This window comes from Arachis ipaensis, chromosome B10 (assembly GCF_000816755.2).
Source record: "Arachis ipaensis cultivar K30076 chromosome B10, Araip1.1, whole genome shotgun sequence".
In the NCBI taxonomy this organism is placed as follows: domain Eukaryota; kingdom Viridiplantae; phylum Streptophyta; class Magnoliopsida; order Fabales; family Fabaceae; genus Arachis; species Arachis ipaensis.
The window spans coordinates 20,625,995-20,646,269 of record NC_029794.2 but is presented as its reverse complement, the minus strand read 5'-3'; the positions used below and the strand labels follow the sequence as shown (position 1 = coordinate 20,646,269).

Sequence of the window (20,275 nt, the reverse complement as noted above, 5' to 3'; positions counted from 1 at the left end):
TATGAGGGAAACTAAAAACCCTAGCCGCACTAACAACTCACAATTCACAAACTCAAATCTGAAGTCCCTCAAACTCAAACCTCCCCCTGCCCCTGTCCTCTCAGACACGTGAACGGCGGCTCAACAGCACGGTCTCACCATCACCACCGCCAACCGCCACCTCCTAACCCCTCAGTCCTTCACCGCTACTTCCCACACCTCAGTCCCTCACCGCCACCTCTCAGTCTCTCACGCAGTCAGGTCACGCGTCACTGTCATACACACCGCAACAGCCAATAGGGAGTCAGTCATCTTTGCCGTCGCGTCTTCCCGTTGTTGCGAGTTCGTCGGTCATCACGCATTCGCAGTTCATCCCCTCGTCACCAGTCGTCGCGCCTTCGCCGGTCATCGCCTCTTCGCCGGCCATTGCCTTTTCTCCTCGAGTAAGTCACAGAACTCTGATTTTCATTGTTTATTTTCATTGTGAAGCATTTGCCTGATTCTGATTATGAAATTTTTCTTATTTATTTTGATGTTGAAGCATTTGTGTTTATGATTATGATGATTCTGATTATGAAATTTTTATTCTGATTTTGAAGCATTGTGTTTATGATTATGCAGATTCTGTTTATGAAATTTTTTTTATTTTTTTTTATTTTGAAGAATTTGTGTTTATGATTATGCTGATTGATTATGTTGATTCTGATTATGAAAGTTTTATTTTGATTTTGAAGCATTGTGTTTCTGATTATGCATATTCTATTTATGAATTTTTTTTATTATTTTGATTTTGAAGCATTTATGTTTATGATTATTCTAATTCTGATTAAGAAATTTTTCTAATTTATTTTTATTTTATTTTCTTTGTTTTATTTTGACTTTAAAGCATTTGTGTTTATGATTATACTGAATCTAATTATGGAATTTTGATTTTGATTTTGAAGCATTTGTTGAGTTATTATACGATTTTAACTCTAAATTGTTTTCTTTTTTATGTAGGATTCAAGTAAATCGAAATCTACCATCACTAAGAATGAAAAGGAGGATTTAGAATTATGTTTTTACAATGTGATGAACTTTGTTTGGTTGTTTATAGATATGTTTAATTGTTTATGGAATATTTGGTTGTTTTATGCATATTGTTTGGATGTTTATGTTTGTTGGTTATTGCTATTTAAGTCTTTAAAGACAATAAAAATTATGTTTGTAATGACAATTGGGGATTATCTTTGTTTTTTTAATATTTTTTACCTTTTATTTCATTTTTTTTCAATTTTTATTATTTTTTACAAAAATTCGCGGATATCCGCGGAGACCCAGGTCCCCGGTGGATATAGAGTCCCTGCTACCCGTCGCGGGGACGGGGCAGAGACGGGGACAGATATTGGGGGCAGGGGGCGGGGGGCATGTCCCCGCTCCCATGGGGACCCGTTGCCATCCCTAGTGGCTGCCAAGTTTTAAATCACCATGATTTTAAATGATTAAAAACCCGCAGATAAAAGAAGTAATAATATTGCAAAAACCGAATCAATAATAATAATGATCATATTTTAGTTCTATTTCCCATGTGGAGAGCTCCAACACAATGACTTTTATTTTTATTTTTTATTTTTTTTTATTCTTACTAATGATTTCTGGGTTCTAGCACTGTCGCACACATACACTCTGTATAAACTGTACTCTTCGTAAGAATGATCAACTAACAATCAAGCACACACTTGATGATGGAATCAGTTACTTTATAAATCAACTATGTGGATGATGTGATCGTATATAATTCAATCAATAAAATGAAGTTCATCAAGTAATATATAAAAAGAATTTTTTTTCTAAACGAAAAAAAAAAGAGTATTAATAGCTTACTTTTCTTCAAACATAAAAACATCCATCTACATCTATTATAAAATTCTTAGTTTTTTATAAAATAACAAATATAATATAGCAATTAGAAATAAAAAAGAGAAGTCTTTGGGTTGAAAAAGATCAAAGACACAAACTAATTATTCAAATTGGTATAAACTCATACCAAACCAAGATCCGAAGAGGTTTTGGAACTAGATGCAGCAAAATATACTTCTAATCCAATACTCTATAATAAATTAAAATATTTTGTTCTTGATAAATCATATACTTGGTACATAAATCCAAATTTTACCTTCACCTTCTCTAATATTTGGTGTGATAGTCTCTTGTCTGTACTTGTTATGAACCCAAAGCCAAATTTCTTGTAGTACTTTGGTTCGAATTGAGTCAATTCCTACAATGTTGAGAGACTCAATAAATCTAATCACTTTGGCTGTGTTGTTTGTTTACAGGATAATAAAACCACTAATATTACTGTTGCCTTTCGAAAAAGTAAAAGAACCTTTTTGCTATCAGACATATGAGAGTACCTTCATAATTGATCCAGGCACTTTATTAATAGTCTCACCTATATGCATGTGCGCAGTGAATGCATTCAGCCATGAGTTAATAGGCAACTTGTTGAACCATAAGTCACTTGCGAATGATGTGGAGTGCTCCAGCAAAGAGAACGGAGCTGCTTGCTCTATTGCCTTGGAAAATGAGAAGCTAGTGTCGCAAAGAAAGAAGTCCCTCTCTTCCAATTTCCCTAATAAGTTCCATCATAAAACAATAAGCAAAATAACTTTAAGTATACACATCACTCAAGATATATCTCCAGCTGCACTAGGTTAAAAAAAGACAAATTAAACAAGTCTAAGTTATAATAGATTATTAATATCACTTTCTAGGTGAATCACATGTCACTTATGAGTAATATAGTATTCAAGTCTTTGCATTTTCTAACTTCTACCTGATGCTAGTTGCTAAAATATAAAATTGCAAATATGTATCTCTTAGCTAGACTGTACAATGAGTAATAGTGTAATATCCTATACTGGGGACTAAATACATTTACAAATCTGCAGCCTCTTCGCAAGTATCAATGGCATCAGTGGTGGGTTCTTTCAAATTGCTATCCCTTATCAATGACAAACCTTCGAAATTACACTCAAACAACCCAGTCAAACTTGGTTGGAGATACACAAAGCAAGATACCTAAAGCCATTGATGTTGTACGCCTTAAAGCGTCTAGCCTGGATATTGGGGCCAGATGCAAGCCACTGCAATTCTCTTGAGTGCTTTGTGCTTCTCAATGGTATCTGTAGGGAACAATTACATGTTTTCTCAGTTGGGATACAAAAAGCAAGATACTACCTAATAAATCAAATTGATTAGGCATGTAAAAGATTCACCTCATGCTTGAACCATTCAGAAAATCCTCTATGGACAACCCTATCAATGTGAGCTTGGGATCTTGTTTTACTTTGTAGCTTTCTCTTTGTGCTGGCCCTAAAATCACCTGGTATATCACACAGATTTAATGTCAAACTATCAAAAGAAATGCCTTTGCGCACATCATAGACCACAAAAACAACCGCACTTACTCCAGGAATTTCTCTACAATTGACCAATACGTGACTATGTACTTGAAGTCTGTCAGTTGGTGTAAGATTAATAAATGTCACAGCCCCTACCGCCCTACCAATTAATGGAAACATGGTTGCCATTCCATTAGTCACAACTTCACTCGGTCGATCTTCAACATGCATTGATCGATTGATCCTACTCTCAACATTATCCAAGTATCTTGAATAGAATGTGAGAATCTCATCGGATAAGTAGCTCTTTGCAATTGAGCCTTTTGGTTTTTCCCTATTACGCACATACTACTTGAGATAACATAGGCACTTTTATGAGTAATACATGTGTCTTATTATGTTAAGGCTATTGGAATATTAGCAATCAAGGCGTACCTCTTTGACCAGATGCACAGTTAAGTGTACCATGACTGTGAAGAAATATGGTGGGAAAATTATCTCCATGCGACAAAGACTATGAACCACATGATCCTGAAGGAGAGAAAGTTATTGAGAGTCTATGGATTTACTGCATAATCGTCGAAAAAATGATGAGAAATCTGCCAAGACAACTGACACCAAGGTAGGCAATACATTCCTTGATGCAATTAGCAGTAGATGTTCCATTAGAATGTGACAGTCATGAATTATCAAGCTTAATAACTTTCGCTATTGTAAGTCAACACAGCGAGAAATGTTGCTCGAGTAACCATTTGGAAAGACCACATTCTTGATAGTCCTAAGAAAGACATCCTTCTCTGAAGGCGACATGGAAAAGACCATAGTGGGATACTTTCCACCTACCTGTGGCCAGAGATCATGCCTGATTTTCATTAGATGGAGGTCTTTTCGAGCTTTAAGGTGATCCTTAGATTTACCATTCTCGTCCATTATGGTGTAAACTATGTTATTGCACACATTCTTCTCTATGTGCATCATGTCAAGGTTGTAACATAATAAATTATTCTTCCAATATGGGAGTTCAAAGAATATACTCCTCTTTTTCCAAGAAGACTCATCTTGCACTACAGATTCTTGTCCGCGTGCTCTTTTCCCAACAACCATTTGTACCTTGCCAAGCTTGACATGCACATTCTCTAACTCTCTCAAAATATCTCCACCAGACAATTTGACAGGGGGACCTCTTTCCTCTACCTTACCATCAAATCTAACCTGGTTCTGCCTAAATTTGTGGCCTTGACTCAGAAAGCACCGATGACCTATGAAACACCATTTCTGACTCCAGGTAAGTCGTCTCAGCATCCAAGTTGCACGTAGGTCAGCATACGTATTCCACTCAGATAAGTTGTCCAACTCTAAAAAATCACTGATTGTCCATATCAATGTAGCATACATCTTGAATGTTTTTTCTTGTTAGCGTCGTATGTTTCAACACCATCCCATAGCTGTTTCAACTCATCTATCAAGGGCTGTAGATAAACATCTATATCATTCTCATGCATTTTAGGACTGGGAATAATCATAGAGAGCATAAAATAGCTGGGATTCATGCAATCCCAGGGAGGTAAGTTGTACGGGATAAGAATCACAGGCCAGATTGAGTATTTTGAGCTAAGGTTTCCAAAAGGATTAAAGCCATCACTCACTAAGGCTAAGCAAATGCTGTGCGGATCGCTACTAAATTCAATATATCTTCTATCAAATGCCTTCCATGTCTCACCGTCCCTTGGATGCCTAAAAGACCGCCAGATTTAGGACCTTTCTTATGACTCAACATGTCAACGGGTGTCTTATTGGACATGAACAACTGCTTCAGTCGTGGAACAAGCGGAAAGTAAGGAAGAATCTTTGCCACCTACATTTTCCCGTTCTTCTTAACAACCACGTTAATCCTTACAACGGAATTCTTCTTAGTCTTTTGCTTCCTTCTCGATGTCCCGCATCGCTTGCACTTAGACAGTTCTTGGTCGCTCCCATGTATAGCATACAGTCATTCGGACATGCATCTATCTTCTTGTATGCAATACTGAGCTTTCTTATGATCCTCTTGGCATCTGCAACGAAGTCAGAATATTTGCATGCTTAAAGGCATCCCCATATAGCCCTAGTATCATTCCAAAGGCCTTGTCACTCACCCCGTACATGCACTTTATATGGTATAGCCTCACCAAAAAAGGAAGCTTCAAGAATTTTGAGCATCCCGGATACAATTCTTGCTCTCCATCTTCAAGCAGGTCATGAAGATTATAGGCCTCACGACTAGGTTTGCTATATAGATACGGTAACTCTTCTGCACCCCTTCCAGAATGTTCATTGATTGAGTATTCTTCATCGCCGATCACTCTTGGGAAGTTGAATGCCTCGTAGACCATGTCGCGCATTGGATCCTTGAGGTTTCGATAGGGTTCTACTTCTTGTCTATCATTAGAGCTCTCTACTATGCGTTTCTCGCTGTAGTATAATTTAGGGAAAAAGGTTTTATCAGCAAATGATCGTAGGCATCCTCTCTAGTTTGGAAAATACGGATGCACACGAAGGACATGGACAATGTATCATCCCATCGAATGATGCATTAGCAAGAAATTTATTTGAGTTGAATACATGTTTTAAGGTTCAATGTCAGATAAACCCCTCTTAAATTAATTTTTCCTAGCTTCTAACATACATTATAGTTTAAACACTCTAACTAAAAAAAGAGCAAATATTCAACTAAGATCTCATCATAAGCAAATAGTGTCTATTGTATTTCTAGTGGTTTATTAACTTAAACCTCAATTCCCAACTAAGCATAGTAATCATTATTTTATGTATAAGCATAATAGAGTAAACTCAAGCAACCAACAGTAATTAATTAGTATTTAGACACTCAATATCACCAAATTTATATTTTTTGTACTGTTATTAAATAATTAAACAAAATCATAGACAAAGCAACAGACGAAGCAGGATAGTTAGACAACCACCTAAAGCGGGTTTATTAGATCAGATTCTTCGACATATACATATTCGGGTAAATAATGAAAAAAGTTATAGCAAAAATTGAATAACAAAAGCAGGAGAGGATCTAACATATTTTAAGAAAGAAGTCGTTTAAATCATCTTTGTTCTTAATTAGAAACATAGTACGGTCATAGGTAGAATATATATATATCAACAGATATATCAACGTATAGTATATAAATGATATAATGGTAAAATCAAACACTAAAGGGAAATCCAAGGACATGGCAGCACCCGGCAAATCAAGATAAGAAAGTACATATCTCATGGAATCAGCATATAATTGCAAAACAGTACAAGTTAGTCAACAGCTTGAAGTGATTAATAACTTAAAATGGTTAGGCTTATATCATTATACAATATCAACTCCTCCCTTGCCTTTCAAATTCATAGTGGCTCTTGCACCTCTTAATCATGGATCTTGCACCTCTTAATCATCATCATCATCATCATTATTATTATTATTACCATTTAATTTTTTAAAAATCTAGGTTAGTTTCATGTAGGAGCTGTTGACATTTTAGTATTGTTCCATTAATCGTACAAGCTTTTTTAGATTTATATTTTAACATGGATCTAATCCAAGTAACCCCCTTAATGAATTGAATATAAAGTTCAGCGTTTGTTGTTTATAACTCAGTTGGATGGAATGATTTGTCCAGCCGTGTATAGTTAAAGAACTTAATAAATAATCAAATCTTGTCAAGTAATATGTCAACAATAAATTGTAGGACCACCAATTACTACAGTCTAAATCAAGTTGCTGGCTTTTTGTAGCATATTAAAAATAAGATTATGATAATAAGATTATTTAATGGTGTGTGTAAGTTAATCAATAAGAACTAGATTTGGTAAAAATGAATTGCTTCCTTTTGTCATGCATTATTATGTAATATAATTCTAATTATATACACACTATAACAATTAAAGCAATCTTTGGGGTCTCAGGATACAAATTAAAGCTATCTAATTCACCAACTAACTTCTTTTAGCTTAACTTCCTACACAAGATTCATCCATTTTTTTAGTTCTGTTTTTTGGTTCTATTTTGTTTTCTTTTATGTATTTTTTTTCTTTTTCTTCCCTTAACCATGTACATGAGTTCAAAGGAAGTTGAAATAATGAAATCCATAAGTAAACAAAATAAGGAATTGATAATATAGAATCCATGATACTATATATATTTCCATTAATGCATAGCACTTCGAAACAGAATCCAAGTTGAAGAAAGTTAATTCTACCCCCAAATTGAGAAAGTAAAGGCAGAATCAATGAAGAATACACTTACCAGATAAGAAAGATCCAAAATAGAGGTGCAGTGCATTGTAGTCGTAGGTCTTCACAGTGGTACCGGCGCGTCTTGCTGGATTGGATTTTGCTTCACCCCTTTTGACCTATGTTCTTGGCAAGAACAAAACAAAAGAGTAAATTGAACTCAAATCAAGAAGAAAAAGATTAATCTGTACTAAATTGAAAAGTAAAACCAAAGAAAAAACTGAACCAAATTGAAAAAGGGATTACCAAACCTAAGATTGGGATTTTGCTTCACCACCTTTTGTCGTGTGTTCTTGGCAAGAACAAAAACAAACCAACAGAGTAAATTGAAACCAAATCAAGAAGAAAAAGTATAATGTGAACCAAATTGAAATCTGAAACAAAAAAAAACTGAACTAAATTGAAACGGAGATTTTTTAGATACCAATAATCTGAACCAAGAAGAGGGACAGACCTAGGAATGGAACCAGAGGGAGGAGAGAGCAGTCAGTGGTGGACCCACTAGCACGAAAAAGCGCGATGCAACTGGTACTGACAGACGGTGCTACACGTCGACAAGGATTTGCGCTTTGAGGTTTGTTTCGCACCTCTGCTCCCGCTCCTGTTCGCGCAAAGAAGATAAGATAATCTGCTGAATCTTGACTATATATACCCAAATTTGCAGTGATTTTTACTGAACAGCCATGAGCTTGGGGCAGTTTTGCAGCTGCTGCCAAACTGCACCTCACTTCTGTCGTGATTCTGCCAATTTATGGTGAGTTCGACTACAGACGCTAATTTTTTGCCGTTAATATCCGCCTATTTTATAGTAGTTATGTGCTACAAAACTTAGCATTAACAATCTCACAGTCATGGATAAGAACAATCTCATCATACTTTGTAAGTTAGAGAGGATATTCCCTCCATCCTTTTTTGACATTATGGAACACTTGGCAATCAACCTACTGTACGAAGTAATACTATGTGGGCCAATCCAATTTCGGTGGATGTACCCATTTGAGAGGATGATTGGTTCATTCAAGCATACCATGAAGAACAGAGCTCGGATTGATGGTAGCATTTGTGAAACATTCCTAGCTAAGGAAACATCCGCGTTTTGCTCATTCTATTTTCAACCTCATGTTGAGCTACGCAGAACAAAGGTTTCAAAGAACAATTAGAGGGGAGAATCCTCGTCAAGTGGAACAACATATCCAATTTTTGCTCTGAAAGGAGATGCAATGGGTGCAGGCAGTGGCTACTGGTTAAAGCAGAAAGAAATCGATGCCGCACATCCACATGTGTTACTTAACTGTGACCAAATTTCACCCTACCTCATGTGAGTTTTTTAAGTCTTTGTAAATATTACAATCAATAAGATACTAACTTCTTAATCTAATTAAAATTTCTTTTTCCTATTCCATCATATAAGTTCTTCCAAGAGGCAAATCCTTATATCTCATTGAATAATTTTTCACATTAGTTCAGAGAATACATCAGCATGTATCAAACTGACACAATAAATTCAGAACTAGTTGTATTTAGTTAGGGCCCAATGAATAAGGGCACTAGCTACCTGATATGCAATGTTGATGGATATTGATTCTATTCTTTACGGTGGTTGATTGGAAATAAAATAGAAAACACTAGAGTTTGGATTCGTGGGATTCAAGTGGGGTCATTCGGATTGGTTGGTTGTATTGCACAACATTATTGAATTAGAATATTTCTGTCGTACTACATACAAAGTGTACATGTTTAAATGTGAATGGTACAATCCAAGTTTATGACAAGGAACACGAATGCACAAGGACTATGATATCACTGAAGTTAATGTAACATGGAAATATAGGCACTACGATCCTTTTATTCTACCTCAAAATGCATGACAGGTATACTATTTGCCTTATCTGGGTTCATGCAAGTCTAGTTGGGTGGTTGTGGTCAAGACTAAGCCAAGAGGCCACATCAAGTCTGATGATAGGACAAACGGTCAGGAACCTTACGAGATTGATGACCCAACTCCTTTGAAAATGGTGGTTAATATCGGCGAGCCGATCATGTAAAACCTAAGTAATTAGTAAATAATTAACGGATAAATTAATTATTAATCGACAAAATTAGAAAATTAAATTTTATATTTTAATGAAGTAGAAATAATTAAAATATAAATTTTCACACTAATTTTAAAGATTTTGGCTCAAAATTGGGCCAACGGGCCGAACCAATTGGACCGGACCCAAGGCCCATATATAAAGACCAACATCCAGCCATCTTGACTTCATTTTTCATGCTTCAGATGAACGAGAGGGTGAAGGACGTCAAATTGGAAAGGGAAACCCCAAACCCTCGTCTAACATTTTAAATCCTTGTAACTTTCAATCTAGAGCTCCGATTGACGAGTCGCCAGCGGCCACGTGTTTGTCTCAAAATTCTCTTCAATTCTATCCAAACAAAGTGGTAAAAAATTAGAATTTCTCTTCCAGTTCTCCCTCTCCTCAATTTTGTGATTTTAGGGTTTGGGTATTGAAGAATTGAATTATTTTGATGGTTTAGGTGAACTCTAACAGCGGATAATTATTGGGTTTTGTCCAATAGATCCATGGGTAAGGTAAGAAACTGTTAAAACCTTGTGAGTCATTAGATTAGTAAACTCTATGATGATTATAGTGATATCGTGTGAAATAGATTGTGTTCTAGTTGATTTGGAGTTTAATCGGGCAGTTTGGAACGAAATCCGGGTAATTAGGTTTGAGAAATTGATGTTTGAAGGCTTGGAGCTTGTGAAAGAAGAGGTTTTTAAGGTGTTTCGAGCTTAGGGAGGAATCGGCTAAGGTATAGTTTTGGTTTCTCGTAGTTAATATTTAATGTCACATGAAAACTTAGGCTAGAAGACCTTAAGATAGGAATGAACTGAATGAATTATTGATGGATTGTGTATATGATATGTGGTGTGTGTATAAAGGATAAATGAATTTGTATGTGTTGAATTATAACTTTGATGAGTATAAAATAATGATGATTGTTGATGTGTTAAGGGTTGATGGCGGGTTTGTGAAATTGCATTGAATGGATTGGTTGAGAAATGCGTGATTTGATTATATAAACAGTTTACTGATGGAGTTTGTTGGTTTAAAAAAAAGATTTAATATTGAAATTGGTTTGATTTTGAAATAATTTGATACTAGGCATGATTTGAATGATTGAGAGGTGTTTAGTTTGGTGGTTGGGATCCTTGAGAGGTGACAAAAGTCCAAGTTTTAGAGGAGATGCTGCCGAAATTTTTAGGAAAATAGGAGGTTTTGTTTGAAGTGGTTATTTAGAAAGGTTTGGATTTTTAAGGATTATATAATTTGATTTTAAATTATTAAGAAAAGGATTATGTTTTGAGTTTGCTTTATTTAGAAAAGAATGAATTATGTTTTGAGTATGAATTGTTGATGAACGAAATGGAAGGTGTGATACTTCCTTGTAGCAGTGTTGAGCCTCCTGTAATCTATGCACATTCTCCATCCTGTGACGATTCTTGTAGGAATTAGCTCATTCTTTTCATTCTTGATCACTGTCATCCCTTCTTTCTTGGGAATTACCTGCACAAGACTCACCCAAGGGCTGTCAGAAATAGGATATATAATGTCGGCTTCCCATAGTTTCATTACCTCTTTTTGGACCACCTTTTTCATAGTTGGATTAAGTCTCCGCTGTGGTTGCACAACTGGTTTAGCATCATCTTCAAGAAGGATTTTGTGTATACACTTGGTTAGACTAATCTCCTTTAAATCACCAATGGTCCGCCCAAGAGCTATTTTACGGCTTCTGAGCACTGTAATAAGCGCCACTTCCTCTCCAGGCTTCAAGGAAGAGCTAATAATCACTGGATATGAATCATTTTCACCCAAGAACATATATTTCAGAGAAAGAGGCAAATGTTTTAGCTCAAGCTTGGGAACCTCTTTCTCCCTCTCAGGCATGTGAACCAGGTTTTTCTGGGGTGGTGAATCATCAATCTCAAGTAATTCATACTCAGAAAGAGGATCCAAAATATCATCAAGTACCTCAGCTTCCAGTACCTCTTGAACAAGTGGTTCAACAACATTAACTCTCATACATCCTTCAGAATCATTAGGGTGTTTGAGGGCTTCAAATACATTAAGGACCACATGTTCTTCATTAACCCTCAGGGTTAATTCACCCTTTTGCGCATCAATCAAAGCTCTACCTGTAGCTAAAAAGGGTCTACCAAGAATAATAGAGGACTTTGTATCCTCTTCCATATCTAATATAACAAAATCAGTAGGAAAAATAAATGGCCCTACTTTCACAAGTAAATCCTCAACAACACCCACAGAAAATTTAATAGAGAGATCAGCAAGTTGAAGAGAGATACGAGTGGGTTTTACCTCCTCAATTTGGAGTTTTTTCATCACTGAAAGTGGCATGAGATTGATGCTAGCTCCAAGATCACACAAAGCCCTCTGAATAGTGACATCTCTAATGGTGCAAGGAATTATAAAGCTCTCTGGATCTTGCATCTTCTCAGGAAGGTTATGTTGAATAATAGCACTGCATTCCTTAGTTAACACCACTGTCTCTTGTTCCTTCCAGTTCCTCTTGTTAGTCAATAATTCCTTCATGAATTTAGCATAGAAAGGCATTTGCTCAAAAATTTCAGCAAAAGAAATGTTGATCTGTAGCTTCTTGAAGACTTCTAAAAATCTAAAAAATTGCTTGTCCTTGGAAGCCTTCTGAAGTCTCTGAGGATATGGCATTTTAAGCTTGTACTCAGGAGCCTTGAGTAATGTAGGATGAGTGTCAAGAAAATCTGGGAATAGGTTGTCTGCACACTTTGGAGGGGCGTGCTCCACTTCTTCCTTCTTCTCCTTTGGAGCTTCTTTTTCAACTATCTCCTCATTGACCTTAGTCTCAGAACTAGCTACTTTACCACTCCTCAATTGAATAGACTTGCAATCTTCTCTTGGGTTCACCATTGTATCACCAGGAAATGTACATGGAAACCTCTCAGGTATTTGCTTGCTCAATTGGCCAATTTGCACCTCCAAATTTCTAATGGAAGATGTAGTTTCCTGCATAAAATTATTCATTTTTGTCTCCCAGTCAATGTTCTTCTAGGGCTGAGAATTTGCCTGCTGAGGTGGATGTTGTTGATGAGACTAAAACTGACGGTTATTTTGATTGTTCTACTAAAAACCGCACTGAGAATTATTGTTAAAATTCTGGGATCTTTGAGGTTGGTCTCTCTACCCAAAATTTGGGTAATTTCTCCACCCTTGATTATAGGTCTTAGAATATAGATCATTATTGGGATTTCTAGGAGCATTTCCCATGTAATTGACTTGTTCAGTAGAAGATTGAGCATAATCATAATTCTCACCTTGCCAGTCATGTCATAAGAGGCTTTTTGAGGTGCATTCTGAGTGTGGATAGCTGAAACCTGCATCCCACTCAATTGTTGAGTAATTAGATTCATTTGCTGAGACAAAATTTTATTCTGAGCAAGAAAAGCATCAATAGCTTCTACTTCTAAAAAACCTTTCTTCTGAGGGGTCACAGAGTTCACAGGATTCCTGTTAGATGAATATAAATATTGGTTGTTGACAACCAACTCAATAAGCTCAGTAGTCTCTTCTGGTGTCTTCTTTATATGCAAAGAACCACCTGCAAAATTATCTAAACACATATTGGATATTTCACACAAGCCCTCATAAAAGATATCCAGTTGAGTCCATTTGGAGAACATGTCTGGAGGATATTTCCTAGTCAGTAGCTTGAATCTCTCCCAGGCTTCATAAAGGGTCTCACCATCCTTTTGTCTGAAGGTCTAAACCTCCACCCTTAGCTTAGTCATCTTTTGTGGTGGGAAAAATTTAGTCAAAAAGCCAATGACAACCTTATCCCAAGTATCCAAACTCTCTTTGGGTTGAGAATCTAACCACAGCTTTCCTCTATCCCTCACAGCAAATGGGGAGAGCATGAATTTGTACACCTCAGGATTCACTCCATTAGTCTTCACAGTGTCACAAATCTGCAGGAAATTAGAAATAAACTGATTTGGGTCTTCTTGAGGGAGTTCATGATACTAACAATTTTGTTGCACAAGAGTGACAAGTTGAGACTTCAGTTCAAAATTGTTTACAGCTATAGGAGGCACTACAATATTTTTTCCATAAAGATATGCATTGGGAGCAGTGTAAGAGCCAAGCACTCTTCTGGGCTGCTCATTCTCATTCAGATTTGCCATATTGGCATTCACATCACGATTGTGATCCATAGTGGACTTTGCAGCTTCCCTTTCAAGAGCTTTACTAGCTTTGTAAAGTCTAGCTTGTTGCAAATGCCGTCTCAAAGTCCTTTCAGGTTCAGAATCAAAGTCTATAAGAGGTTTCTTGTCTCTGTTCCTGCTCATAAACAGACAGAAGACAAGAAAAGATGGCACTCTCTACATAAGAGTGTAGTGAATTCCTAGTGAGATAACCTGTATAAAATAATAAAATAAAACACTTAGTACTTAATGCTAAAAATTTTTGAAAATAATGATAAAAAACCAAGCTAAAAATTTCGAAATTTTTAAGGAAAATTAACCAGAAAACTTAAAATAAAATTAACTAGGTAACACCAAACATAATTTCAGAAATTAAGGAAAAATAAAGCTAGAAAAATTCGAAAATTAAGGTGCAAAATTAAATAAATTTAAAGCTAAAACGCCTAATCTAAGCAATCAAACAACTAATAGTTGTCAATCACAGCCAATCTCTGGCAACGGCGCCAAAAATTTGGTGCGAAATTTATAACCCAAAAACTAACCGGCAAGTGCACCGGGTCGTACCAAGTAGTACCTCAAGTGAATGAGGGTCGATCCCACGAGGATTGATGGACTAAGCAACAATGATTGCATGATTTACTTAGTTAGACAAACAGAAAAGAGTGTTGAGAGTTCAAATGCATCAAACAGTAATTTAGAGAATCAGAAAACAAGCAGTAAATTGAGGTGAAATATATATGGAGAAAACAGTTAAGGTTTCAGAGATATCTATCTTCCGGATTGACTTTTCTTATTAACTACTTTAATCGTGCAAGATTCAATTCATGGCAAACTATATGTGACTAAACCCTAATTCCTTAGACCTTTTTAGTCTCCTCTAACTTTCATCAACTGCCAATTTCTTGGTCACTTTATTCCAATTAGAGGGTGAAGTTCAATTCTAGTTTATATGCCACAGAAACCCTAATTACCTAAATATAAGAGGATTATATGTCATGTATCCCGTTAAGTCCAGATAATTAGAAATTTAGGAGAAATTGTTTTTATGCTGTTGTTTAAGTAAAGAGCTTTTCCAAGTTATACAAGAACTCAATTAGAACAAGGGTCATACTTTCGTTCCACCTAAATTCATAAGATAAAGAACGAAAACAATTCTTAAAATAGAAATCAATACATGAATTAAAATAGAAAAGTAATAGTATCAATCCATACAATAGACAGAGCTCCTAACCTTAACAATGGAGGTTTAGTTGCTCATGGTTCAGAGAGAAAAACTGTAAATTGCGGAGTCTGGTAGAAGAGAAGAGAGGAGAAGAGCCCAAAAGGGATGATTCTTTTCCCTTTTATATCTAATCCTAATTAATGTAAAATATATTTACTAAAACTCAATAATATCTTTTCCTATTTTAAAATAAAAATACAGTTTAATCAAAATTAAAAGTAAACCATCCATGTGAGCCTTGAGGACGAATGGGGACCACTTGTCTCATTAATGTCCACGCCTAATTTGGCAAAGGGCTGCGCCTAACTTGAATGGTGCAGTGAGGAATGGCGTGGAATGCTTGAGTGCTGCGCCTAACTTGGATGTGGGGTGCACCTAACTTGAAGACATCAAATCCAATTTACGTGTTGATGTTGTGTTTTGCGCCTAACTTGAGATTTCTCAACTTAGGCGCAGCCTTGGCAGTGTGTCTTGGATGCCTTTCTCCTATCCTGGCACCTAACTTGAGATTTCTCAAGTTAGGTGCCACTTTGGCTGCCTTGGTTCATGGAGTTAGTTGATCTTGGCGCCTAACTTGAGAATCCTCAAGTTAGGCGCCACCCTTGCGGAATGGTTGGAGAAAAAGTATGGACTATCATACATCGTTGAAAAGCTCTGTAAGTTAACTTTTCAACACCACTGGAATCACATCTATTGGACCTCTGTAGCTCGAGTTATTCAAGTTTGAGTGCAGAGAGGTCAGGGTTGACAGCATCATTCGCCTTCTTCTCTTTTTTTGTGAAAACTCCATCAAATCTAGTCGAATACTACCTAAAATAAACAGAATTGTACACGACTCAAAGTAGCATCCATAGTGGCTAAAAGATAATTAATTCTTGATTAAAATCAACAATTTGAATACAAATTCACTAGGAAAAGATAGGAAAGATGCTCACGCATCACTATCTAATAATTTGGATCTTTAAATATTAGGGATGTATCACAGGCAAAGTGGAAAAAAGGTGAATAACTTAAGGGCCGAGCACGTAAGACAACAATAAAACCACATTCCAATGAAGAAGGAGGGCACAAAAAACTTAAGTGCCTCCTATAGTAAATACGTACTGGAATTTGAGTAAGCTTCGTTGATTATCTTTCAAGTAAGAGAATGATGCCAGGTTGAAGTGAGTAGATTATTTAATAGTTTGGTGTAGGTTTTCCTAATTGTAAAAGTAGTTCTATGTGTCGGTGTGCATTGGATATTGTGATTGTTACAATTTTGATATTCTTATGTGAACAATTGCATGGTTATTTTCTAATTTTCTAGATGTATCCGAATAGGGAAGCACTGGCGCAAGAGAGAGCAAGGAGGAATCCATGAAAAGGCAGCCCCGTAAGACCACAACAAAACCACCCTCAAGACAAGGACAAACACAACAACTGAAAAAACAAACAGCGGCCCCTAAGGTGAGTACATTTTATTGTGTGTATAACTGGATGTTATTTGGACAAGGTCAATTGGATGTTCATTTTTGCATTATAATGGATTTTTTTATTCAGATTCATCTTCTTCTAATTTATTTTATCTACATTTTTGAATATATTGGTTGTTTCTTTTTGTGCCCCATTGGATATTTACAACACAATAAAGCATGAAAACTACGAGGAGAAAGGTGCGCATTGTCAAAGGCAGATCGTCTACAGAGGAAGCTGCCTCACAGCACACAGAGACACCTACAGTAGCTCCCGACTCTAATGACGAGAACAATGAGCCAATTGTTAAGAGAATGTGACGACTGTTTCAACACGTGGAGAACCCACAAGATGAGAACCTAAGGGATGCCGAGGTCAGTTTCAATCAGGAAAAAATTCCTCAAAAAACATCCGGCCCCGAAGATCTCGATCCAATTAATCCATCAACAGCACTAGTACAACTTACAAGATATGATTTTGAAAGGCAAGTTGTTTGTGACAAAATTAGTTATCTGTGTCCATTTTTCATATGATATGATTCTAGTTCCTTTAAAAGCATAAAGTGTTTCTTTTATTTAACATCAATTGCTTTCGACTAAGTGACGGTGGCATGTTATCTTTGCAGTGCCCAAAAATTGAAGAACTGTGGGCAAACATTGAGCAAGGTCGATACACATGGCCCATTAGCATGGAACCCATCGAAACTGTGATGCCTAAGAGTTTATATTGCCACACACCGAGTCCAGCGCGACCCAACTTCTATCTTGGATTAGCACAGCTGGCAAAGATACCGTCCCCTACCCCCATCCATGCATCCGAGACTTAAGAATTTTAAGTTCAGCGAGCGTAGGGAGCAATAAGTCTGAGGATGTATTGTGGACGCGTCCCTCGAGAAACAACAGCCTTTGGCAATGTACAAAGGTAGACTGTATCTAGAACTACTCAGGAAGGACATTTGCAAGTTGCAAGTCCGTCGTTGGGTCAACAACAGCGTACGTAAATTAAATCAACAACTATTTGTAATGATTGCATTGTTACCATACATTATATCTTTAAAAAGTGGCATAATTTGTACATGAAAACTTGACCATGCAGATCATGCAATGGATGTGCTACACACTAAACGAATCAGCATCATCAAGATTCAAACATGATTTTTACTGCGTGTGTCCAGGAATATTGGTATTCAAACTATAACATAATTTCAAACTTACAATATATGTTAGCATACTGACTATTGTTCATTTAATAAGAAACGGTCACACAACCATAAAATCTCGATTTCTTCAAGGACGGGGCAGTTCCAGTGTATGTGGCGTTGGGTGCAAACTTTGGTGACAATACTAGATACTTCGACAAGGTCAAAGCAGCCAAGAGAAAATAGGTGAGCCAAATTCTGTTAAACTATTCCATATTTAACACAGACTAGCTATTCCCAAAAGAGTTTAACAAAGACATAAACCCGCCAAATCCTTGTGATTCATTCTGTCTAACAGATGCATCTAACCCTCTATTTCCAAAGGCTTCTAAACAATTGTCCTAAAAAATCTCCACACAAAAAAAAATAGGTCACTAACTCCACAAAAGTATCTCAATAAAAGGTCCAAATTTAATTAATGCAAACACATACCGAGGCTGAATTCCTCTTTCTCCTCCGCACAGATTTTTTGATTGACCTGTCCATGTTAGTTCTAAGCCTATTAGTTTTCGGCTGACCCTTCATGGTGACCCTGGATGGGCCTTTAATGTCCTCTATGCCAACCATGAACTAACTCTATGTAGCCATGCTATCGTGGGTATCGGCAACACTTTTGGACTGCATCTTTGCACGGTAACCAGTCAGCTTGGTCCTTGTATCATCCAGAACAGCATGCAACATGGCTACTTCCTCGTCACAAGTCACAAATTCCTGAGCGACATTAAAGAAGTTTGCACATAACCCTCTGAATAAGTTATGACTCTCATCCAAACGACGCACATCATGACTACTCTTAATGTAGGTGTGCTTGCGCTTTATGTTCTTACTCCAACGAGGGAGAACGTAGAAAGTAGGTATTCTATTCATTTTGTAAGACAAAAACACAGCAAGGCAGTGACAATACAGTATGCCTGAACTCTCGAACATGTTGCACTCACACTAAACATCCTGAGTCAAACGGTCAAAATAAATGCCATAGGTAATGTACCGAGTCTTCTCATTAACTAGTTTTTCCTCTTTCACCTTCACATAAACCGAGTCACCCTCTTGTGCAAAGGCACGGATGGTGCAATCACCATTTTTACCGAACTCTGTTTGGACTTCCCTAAACATATCACTGATGTACTCATGTTGAAATTGTCTTTCAATGGCAGGGTTAGATGCACAAGAGATAACTCCGTTAGAGTTTGCAGCATCATCCTTCAGTTTCTTCCGCTCCTTGTTCCCAAGCACATTATCATACTCATGGATAAATTGAACCAAGCTAGTCTTACTATGCAAGAATCACCCAAAAAATGCATGCATACTCTCACTCCTTTGCATATTTTTCATACCAGCCCAAAATTCACCCTTGAAAAAGATCAAAACCCACATTCGTCGGTCGTTGTAAGGGTCTACATAAAACAAACCATCCATAGCGCCAGTTAGACTGAACCAAAAGACCACATTTACATATCTAGCAAAAAAATGGTAAACAAAACATATTTTCAGAAAACATACAAGCACATTACAAACGTAAGCAATATGATACAATTTTAAAGTAACGAACTTGATAGCCATGTCTTGTAATCTAGGTTGTACTTATCTATGAATTCAACCCAATCATCCTCGAATGACTCCACCAAACAAGAATTCTATACAATGTCTCTCAATTTAGCATTCAACTCTCTGAACCGAGCATAATCTCTGAGCTTTTGTGGTATCTTTTTTAATATGTTCCAGATGCACCATCAGTGGTGAGTATGGGGTAGAGCCTTCCTAATAGCACCAGACATGGCTTTGCACTGGTCCGTGATTATTCCCTATGGCGCAGTTCCCATGAATTTCACCCATTGCGTGAACACCCACTTAAAACAAGGAATTTTTTCGTTTCCTAGTAGAGCACAACCAAGAAGAGTAGACTTTCCATGATGATTGACACCGACAAAGGATGCGAACGGTAATCCATGCCTATACAAACAACAATCACATGTAAGAACATCTGACTATTACAAAACAAAAAAGGCTTTCACAATTCGAACGTAAATACATATTACCTATTTATCTTATATGTAGTATCAAACGACATCACGTCTCCATAATACGCTCTGCACCTTGCATCTACCCAGAGTGCAGTCCTGAAGTTGTAATCATCGTCAACATTGAATGCATAAAAGAAGTTTGGATTGATGTTGGTGCACGAAATTGTGATCATCAACAATGGCGCCAAAGACTTGGAGCTCTCAAACGTGAATCACACTTTGTCACAATTCCGCACAACTAACCAGCAAGTGCACTGGGTCGTCCAAGTAATACCTTACGTGAGTAAGGGTCGATCCCACAGAGACTGTCGGCTTGAAGCAAGCTATGGTCATCTTGTAAATCTCAGTCAGGCAGATTCAAATGGTTATGGAGGATTGATAATTAAAAGATGAATAAACATAAAATAAAGATAGAGATAGATATACTTATGTAATTCATTGGTAGGAATTTCAGATAAGCGTATAAAGATGCTTTGTTCCTCCTGA

The 20,275-nt window shown here is 36.8% G+C and overlaps 1 protein-coding gene and 1 long non-coding RNA gene across 2 annotated transcripts in view; both read right to left on the bottom strand.

The window, feature by feature from the left end:
- The window catches only part of LOC110267909, a 40,025-nt gene extending 37,235 nt beyond the window's left edge, over positions 1 to 2,790 (bottom strand). Inside the window, exons 1-2 of the mRNA XM_021113764.1 lie at positions 2,373 to 2,790; positions 2,135 to 2,236 (exon numbers count right to left, since the gene is read on the bottom strand). Coding sequence (XP_020969423.1) covers positions 2,135 to 2,236; positions 2,373 to 2,420 — 150 coding nt within the window. The 5' untranslated portion in view covers positions 2,421 to 2,790. The remainder of the gene's footprint in view (positions 1 to 2,134; positions 2,237 to 2,372) is intronic.
- LOC107622754 lies at positions 9,340 to 15,119 on the bottom strand. The gene is made up of 3 exons (XR_001616261.2): positions 15,109 to 15,119; positions 12,104 to 12,105; positions 9,340 to 9,590 (listed from the first exon to the last, which is right to left on the bottom strand). It is a non-coding gene; the product is annotated as an uncharacterized LOC107622754 (long non-coding RNA).